General features: G+C 41.2%; 1 protein-coding gene across 2 annotated transcripts; it reads right to left on the reverse strand.

Moving 5' to 3' along the window:
* Positions 1-539: 539 nt before the first annotated feature.
* LOC137168687 (glycylpeptide N-tetradecanoyltransferase 1-like) lies at positions 540-7,815 on the reverse strand. 2 transcript variants are annotated; one of them, XM_067571441.1, is made up of 12 exons: positions 7,674-7,815; positions 5,240-5,345; positions 4,647-4,791; positions 4,432-4,550; positions 4,121-4,212; positions 3,798-3,914; positions 3,426-3,596; positions 3,216-3,324; positions 2,929-3,099; positions 2,641-2,805; positions 2,405-2,542; positions 540-2,317 (listed from the first exon to the last, which is right to left on the reverse strand). In XM_067571441.1, the coding sequence occupies exons 1-12, from the start codon at positions 7,775-7,777 to the stop codon at positions 2,297-2,299; spliced, it is 1,458 nt and encodes a 485-aa protein (XP_067427542.1). In that variant the 5' UTR covers positions 7,778-7,815; the 3' UTR covers positions 540-2,296. The 2 variants fall into 2 exon arrangements, with proteins under 2 accessions (XP_067427542.1, XP_067427543.1); XM_067571442.1 differs by having other exon boundaries at positions 5,240-5,339; positions 7,674-7,811.
* Between the last annotated feature and the right edge of the window lie 835 nt (positions 7,816-8,650).

The raw sequence follows: 8,650 nt of genomic DNA on the forward strand, positions 1-8,650 counted from the left end.
AGCACTTGTTTGTTGTGTATTTGCATCTTTAAACTATGCATCTGATCTAGTTTGTTGGAATTTGATGCATCTGATTAAGAATCCTCCATGTTATCTGCCTTTCAAACACCTCTGATGATTTGTGCTTCACCGTATATTAACAAAAACTGCAAGCAGTGTCAGCTGAACCAAAAGCACAAGGTATCACTTTACACATGCCATTAGAAAACAGTTTCAGCAGTTTAGCATGAAAATTCATCCTGACTTTGGACATTAGTTTCACAAAAAAAACCCAAAAAAACAACTTAACTGAAGGTCCACTTATTAGCTTTTTACACTGCTCTCCTAAACACAAACTCTTTCCACTTAGATGCAGTTTAAAGTTGCAGGAAAAAGCTGGTAAGTGGAGATTTTTTTCTGTCAATTTTATACTGCAGTTCAGCACAGTGGTGCCTTGATTTGAAGTTCAGATTCAGGATATTCTGTGTAAACACAACCTTCGACATGAACCCCCCCTCCCCCCTCCAATTGACAGAAAACATGCAAAAAAAAACCTCACAGCAACTTCTAGATTTTATTTTTTGCTCAAAAAACAAAAAACAAAAACAAAGAAAAAAAAAAAAATCACCTGCATCTTCACATTCTTTCCCTGCATCATAACACCATGAGACCCATTAATTCTTTTACATCTGTTTGCAAGCACAATCAACATTTTACATAAGAAACACTTTAAAGTGGGGCATCCCCTCCCCCCCCACCCCACCCCACCCCCCAGTCATCATCACCACCCACCCACAGCTGTCCAGACTGCAACTCACAGGCCCAGCTCCAACATCCACCCTGAACTTTCACAGACTTTAAACCGAAGACACCTGCATGATTTGCGTAACGCTCTGAATACTGTATGAGGAAGAGGACAGCACTTTGTGAAATGTTACCTGCAAAGCTCACGTTTCATACACGTTAGTAAAACTGCATGTTTGAAGCATACTATTAGTAATCATATTTCAAATGAGACAAAACCAAACCATCGATACAGCAGAGAGCCTGACACAGTGCTTGCTATGTGCATGTAAACTTGTATTTTGTGTTTTATCTTAATTTTTAATGACTATTTAAGACTTCCTGTGTGATTCCCTCTGCGTAATTGCAGATAAATGAAAGTCTCAAGAAAAAAAAAAAAAAAAAAAAAAAAAAAAAGGTCAAAGCACTCAAGAACTTTCCAATTCCCTCACAGACTTAATTGATAACACCAAAGTCAAAAGTCTGAGAGTCCGCAAGAGTGGACATTGCAACTGGGACACAGTTAACTCGAGAGGTGTCATAATAAATCTGATCCCTGCTGATAAACGTGTCGAATAACCCCCCCCCCCCCCCACGCCAGAATGCCTTCAACCTCAGTGCGGCGGCAGTCCAGCCTCGTCCAAAATGATTCAGATTATGTTCTTAAAACAGAGCTGGTCCGTTATTGTCAGTCTGTGTTTCATTTTCCTCTGAACAGGGCTTCTTCTTTTAATGCAGTAAAGCTGGAGAGGAGGAGTCATAAAAGTTAATACAGATGAGAAGAGCTCCAGAACATGAATGCCAACTCCAGCATATACATCTTCCGTAAAGCAGTGTTGAATCAACACCATTAATGACTGGTAGAACAGAGGGTTTGATGAGAAAAAATTTAAAAAAGACACAGGGTCAAGCATGAGAAGAAAAATCAGAAGCCCTTATCTGGTGTCCACTTTTGGTATTTATTACCTCATCTTTTTGAGCCTTTTCCTCTTTAAATATTTTTTGATCATTTTGAATTTTTTTTTTTTTATCTCTAAAACTTAAGGATGACAGATTTTAATTGCAAAAAGCACTTCCAACATTTAGGAATAAAATAAAACAGTAGGATCTAGTCTGTATGTGTTACGGCATAATTTGAAGTTATGTCTGATATTATTTACACGTATTGTACGTTTCGTTGGTATGCCAACAGCGAGTGTTTGGTATACAGTAATCTGTGCAAACTGTTTGTCAGTGTGTATGCGTGTTTGGTACAATCAAGACAGCTTTTCAGATGTAATACAGTTGTTGGGGATGGTAACTACAATGGCTTAAGGTCCATGTGATCGAGGGAGGAGGGAGAGCACCGAGACTCTCTCCGCCTCCCCGCCTGGCAGCGGTAGTGCAGGTCAAAGTTCAAAAGGTCAAAAAGTAAAAATGGGCGGTGGGTTTCCTTTCCTGAAGCAGGAAGTCATCACTCCATCTGTCGGGTGGTCAGTGCGATGGTGCGGTCTCCTGGCCTGTTGGTGACACTTGCTTATGGCATGTAGGGATGTCACTGCAGCACTAACCCAACCTGAGAAAGAAAAAGTTGGAGGTGTTAGACAAGTTTTTTTGGAAAACCTTTGAGCTTTGATACCACCATTATGTGTTCCAGATGTACCTTTTCTGACCCCATGCTGGGACACTTCCAATTGTACAGATAATACTGAAGATTCCCATCACCGATGCCGAACTTAAGCTTCTCCAAGAAAGTCTTGTTTTCCATTAGATCCAGTGCATTGAAGACGTCAAACCCTTTCTGTATAAAAGATGAGAAGAAAAAGAAAAAAACCTCATTAGTTCCCTGCAGGTAAGCATTAAAGAGAACACAGATGCATGGATCAAAAGGGAACGCACCGATTTGGCCAGGATGAGGGCATCAGACATCAGGTCAAGCAGGGGGGTGGTGGTGTGCACGTTGTAGAAGGAGTACGCTGCTTTTAGACTGCGGTGCACAGGGTGGTTCATAATGGTAGAGGGCAGTGTGTAGAAACTCAGGAAATCAGTCACCTTGCCATCGTTCTGTCAAGAGAACAACAAACACTTTTTTTAAAAAAGCCTCTCGGTGTACGACACACTGGAAGGATGGTTTTAAAAACAGAAGTATTTTAAGTGAAGACAATGTGATACGTGGTGTTTATTTACCTCCACCAGGTAAGTGTCGATAATATTCTCCCGGGGCAGCAGCCAGTGTGAAACCTCTTCCTGGTTCATGACAGGCACCAGGTTGAACTGGCTCAGGTACTCACGGAGGAGGCGATGCACCACCGGCACGTCCTTCTTGGTCATCGGCCGCAGACCCGAAGTCTTCGGGGCCTGGAGGAAAGAGGACGGGGAGGAGGAAAATATAGTTATGGTGGAGCGATGTAGTATTTACAAAAAGGATTTAATTCATCATTGATTGAGAGTAAAATTTGCTTGTTTTCACCAACCTCAGGCAGACGGTACAACTTCATGGTGCGCTGCATAGTCATGTTCCTGCTCAGGTGGGAGAACTTCACCTCGATTAGTTTGCGCGGGTTTAAAGAGCGATGCCAGTACCTGCGCAGAAAAAATGGGTTTGTTGGGATTCTCTTATATTGTAAAACAAGGAAGAGAAAAGAAGGATGTGTATAAAACGGGCTGTTTTCTGTCAGACCCACCTGCACGTGCCCACGGGTTTGGGCAGTACCACTCCAGCGGTGTAAACAGCCTGAAAGATGCCCTGCAGGTTGACCCGTCTGGTGATCTCTCTGATCAGAACTGGAGCGACTCGTTTGGAACGAAGCTTCTTGTGGACGCAGAGGAAATTGATCTCAACCATTTTCTTTTCTCTAAAAAACACAAGAAAAAAAAAACACTTTTCTGAGCAAGTCTGCGACCAACACAGAATAATGACAGTGAATAAACAAGCATTTATATTCTAGTACTGAATTAATTGAAATTTAAGTATACATTATAAGACTATCAGTAAAAAGAGATGTCTGATTTCATGAAGCATGTGATTTAATTTGAAAAAGTGTGTGTTCACTTACATGTCATAGATTTGGATGGTGGCAGGAATGGCACTGATGAAGCCTACCAGCTTCTGGTTAGAGTTAACCCTCACCCCACAATGCCACTGAGGCAACCAGCCAGGGGGCCGCAGGGCCCTGAGAAAAAAAAAAGACAAGTCAGTCAGTCATGCAACAAATTAGTCTACTCCCATCACCTGTATTAATATAAAAACATTAATCCAAGTGTCTCATAAGAAAATGCCACAAAGCATTGTACTAGCTGCAAGAATATACCATTATAGTATTTAGCATTTCCTTCTCAGGTGTGAAAGTAGATAAAAATCCAATATGAAAAGAATTACCAGAGCAGGAACTCAGGAGAGTAGTCAAATCGAAACATGTTGTCATCATCTTCCACATAGTTCTCATTGAGAAGGGTGTAAAGCTCCTTGAGCTGGTTTAACAAAGAATGAAAGAAATCATTGCATTATGTTTTCACCAGTAAATCAAGTTTTATAGGTCTCAGTATTAATAGTTCAACAACACAAGTTTATCTAAACATTTATAAACAATCACACAGGACAAAATTACCAAAATTGAGTAAAAACCACAGAGACCAGAAAATATTGATTTCTCCTGTGCATCCCTACTATGAGTTTATACACTTTCTTACCACAGCAGGATTCCCCAAGTCGAGGGTGTCCCAGCTGAAGCCCTGTGGGAGGCTGTAGGGCTCCTCACGAATGTGGTCCTTGTCAGGTTCAATGGAGCCGTGTGATGTCACCGTTTCCCCTGAAGGAAAACAAAACAGTTTCTGGTTATGAAGCACACCTCGGATGCATGACAGAGAGCTCAACCATGAACTGAAGGCTCTGTCAAATATCATACCTAGCTTGGGCACAGGCTGTGTGTCCCAGAACTGGTAACTCCTACGAGTTGCCTCCTCCATGGTTTTGGCAGGGCCTTGGCCTACAGAGAACAGTTCAATGGCCTTTTGGATCTCCTGTAGCTTATCAGCTGGCAATGAATTCACCTGTTGGGAGAGTAAACAGGATTTAATTTAACTGTTAAGAGGGTTGTCATCATTATTTTATCCTACCTAGTGTCTTCTCAAATGTATCTAAACATTCTGGTATAATTTGTGAGGGTAAAGGAGACGTGTCAGCCTTTGATACCATGACATACACCTGTAGTGTCTAATCAACCAAGCGCTGTGTTGTGAGCGGACAATATGCAAATCTCTACATGCAGCAGTCCACGAGAGTGCATTTACACCCTCTTCAGTGCACTACAGCCACACATAAGTAAAAAATTTCAATGATCATCAGCAACTGTATCATGATTTATTTGTCGTTTTTCTATGTTTGAGTTGCACTCTATAGCAACTATAACTCCAAACCTCAGTAAATCACACCTGAACTTTTATTTACTGTTTAACTTCATATACGTTACTTAATAAAAAATAATAATTTAACTCATGCCTTGGCAAGAGGGTCCTGAGCAGCTTCTGTGGCACCAGATTTCTTCTTCTTTTTCTGCTTCTTTTTCTTCTTCTTGGCGCCGGTGTCGTCACCCAGACCCCTGTCACTTACACAAGACAGAAATAGAAGGCATCCAAGTTAGACTACCATTCCAGAGGAAAGCTATGTTCTGGTCAAAATGTTGTTGTTTTTTTTTTTTTAAATCTTTGGCTGGGATATGCTTATAAAACATAATAGTCTGGATTGTTAAGGCTGTGTTATATATTTTTGTATCAAACTACTACCCATACACCTGCCTTTTCAGCCTAAATCAAAAAGATGTGTCATGATGACCAAGAAAAAGAAATTATACCAGCCAGGTTGGTTAAAAGAGAACACCTGTGTACTACTAACATAACTATACATGATTTCTGTATACTGAAGTCCAAAAAACAAAAAGTGTTAATCTCACTCATTTTCCCTCACACAATTCAGTACTTCAGTTGTGAAACAAAGTCACATGATAAGTTGGAAAAGGTTCATCTAGTGTAGTTAATCCAATTTGTGAAAGATTTCTCACTGACAGACGACTGTTTACCTTGACGGTCTAGGGTGTAGCTTTAGAAAAAAGGTAAAGAAACAAGCTCTTTAGTTTGTCAGACAGAAACAACGCAAAGTCAGAAAAAACTCACAGGACATAAATTTGGTAGAGTTAAGTACTAGTAACACATGTATCGTATGTATCCCTTTACATCGCCCGTGTCAGCCGTTTGTGCTGAGACAAGAGAGAGGAATACAGTATAAACTGCCATTCACAGGTACTCCTGAAACCCCCTTTTCTGATCAATTCAAAGCTGAGAAGCCACACACCCCCACCCATCTATCCCATCTCCTGGCTTGGGAGAGACTGCATACTTACAGAGGATAATCTCATTAGTGTCCAAGAGAGGAGAGAGGCCAAGTACTGGCCTGTATTTGTAACACCAGCACAGATGGTGAATCACATGACCCCTAGAGAAGAGTGTGTGGTATCAACGCTTGTGTACATATGTATGTACAAGGGGTCAGCGAGTGAGTGAGTGACTGGGACAATGGACAACAAAACATTCAATAGTTTGTTCCACAGGCTTCCACTTCACCAGAGTCGTCCAGTTAACAGCCAGAACTATTCTTTGTTTGAGTGTGTGTGTGTGTGTGTGTGCAGGGGGGGAATTGCATGTGTTGCTCAAAAAGAGCACCAGTGAAGCTCTCACATTTAGTTCACTTCATTTAATAAACGGGGTCATCACTTTCCCCTTACGAAAGAGCTTCCCAACCTGCGTCTCAAAGTAAATCTGAGGAGTAACTAGATGATTAAAGGAAAAACAAGGAAAAATATATAAAATTAGGTTTATCTAATCTGACTTTTCTAGAATTTATCCTTTTCTTGTGACACACTGGATACGCCAGATCTCTAAAAATGAGACAATCTAAGCTGACAGCTGATGACCGCACTAACTTGGTGATGAGGGGGCGCAAGTAGACACTGGTTTCTTTTAAAAAGGGTCACAGACCAGAAAGGCAGCACCTCATCTCTCCATTTACTCCAATGAGAAGAAAACGCACTTGCTGTGAGCAGGACACGCCTCGATATGTGCAAGCTTGGGCTCCTTTCATGTCTGTCACCGCTTGGTAAACATTAACAGAAGCTGATAGCAAACAAATTGTTATACTCATCAAAGCCCGTTTTCGGTAACTCGGGGCTATGGCTGCTTTAGGATAATTCATATGTCTGTGATTAAAGGTGGGGGGTGGACTGAAAGCCTCGCTGACTCGAAAAGCCAGTTTAACAAGGGAAACCCTATCAGATATTAACAAACTGCATGTGTCACGACATGCAGATTTTATTTCTTTCGCTTTTGATTCGACTTCTGTGTCTGAAGCCAGATCCACTCACAGACAATAGGGGTTTGACAGCTATGTTAGCTTGCGAGCTAACTCGCTAAAATGTCAACTGGGGTTGCCATAAATTGTATCAGTTACAGACAGCCAGCAGCGGCGTGCGGATGATATGTCAAACTGTCAACTTAGTAAAAGAAAGATTGTGCCTTTTCTGCAAGTTATCAAAGTGGAAATAAATGTTGTGTTTTACTATTAGCTTAGCTTTCAAGCGCACTTTGGTTTTCTACCCCGCTACAACGCCTTGCTAGCAAACGCAGGGTTGAAGGAAAGCGAAGCCAAAGAGGGCCCGCCCACATTAGGAACAGAACGCACTCTAAGCCAATCACATCAAAGAACCGGCAAGCAGACGCCGTTTCTAGCCAATAGGGTAAAAGCAAGTGGGCGGGACAATTCCATCCGATGGCTGTCTCTCCCGACTGCTTCGCCGAGGCTTTTTAGTTTGCACACGTTTTGCAGCGCGGTATGTTACAGTCACACATTTTGCACCGCTGTGGCGATAAGCATGCCTTCTTACCCATCGTCAGAGTGGTGCTCTTCATTTTCACAGTCGCTGCAGTGTCCGTGGTCCTCTACATCTTCTTTCTCCGGCATCGGTGCTGTCTCATTCTCATCCGCCATCTTCAACCAGGAAGTGAGGACGGAGCCCACCGCGTGCCCTCGACGCCTTTAAACCTCCCTCGATGCTATTGGCTCAGAGCGCGGATGGAGATGTCTGCACTGTTGTCTGACTGATTTGGTTCCTGGACTTGTTTCCAAGAAGTTAAAAATAAGCACAACATGCTCTATAGTAGAAGTGACAGTTTGGTTTTACATATCTTTAGCCGTAAACGTCTTACTCTCATAATAAAAAGTTAAAAGTTATGATTTAATCTCTATTATATTCACAAACACATTCACACACATGGGTATTAAAGCCATGTGATCTGTCATCTGGCTCAAAGGGAAATTAAAACAGCAAGGCGTTTGACAGTAAACATGTGAGGAGTGGATACGCATAGTTTACAACCTAGACTAATTTCTTAAATAATAACATAATGTTTATGATGTAATATTGAGCCGCTTAGTAATTAGACACCCATATAAATGGGTTGTGTAACTTAAAGATCCACTCCAGACATGTTTTTAGATGTAGCCTGTATAAAATACTCTACTTGGATTAAGAATTCGTGTCTAATATGGTTTTTCCACAATAAAAGAATAACTACCTCATTTATATCCTTAATATGGCATCTACTCCTTTCAGAATCTATGAATTTGCAAATATTTCTAATTACTAAAGTTTTCCTGCTGGATACAAGTTGTCTCCTATTTTACTGTAAAGTCCACTCTCAGTCTACACTTTTACTTTTTGGCATTGTTAATTTTTACCTTGTTTTTTAATTGATATAGCCATGTAATCTTCTTTTATTGCTATTTGATTTTAGTTGTGTCTGCATTTATTGTATGTCTGTACCTCGGCACCATTGAAAATGAGGGTTCTCCCTCAATGCA

This window comes from Thunnus thynnus, chromosome 17 (genome assembly GCF_963924715.1).
Source record: "Thunnus thynnus chromosome 17, fThuThy2.1, whole genome shotgun sequence".
NCBI lineage: Eukaryota > Metazoa > Chordata > Actinopteri > Scombriformes > Scombridae > Thunnus > Thunnus thynnus.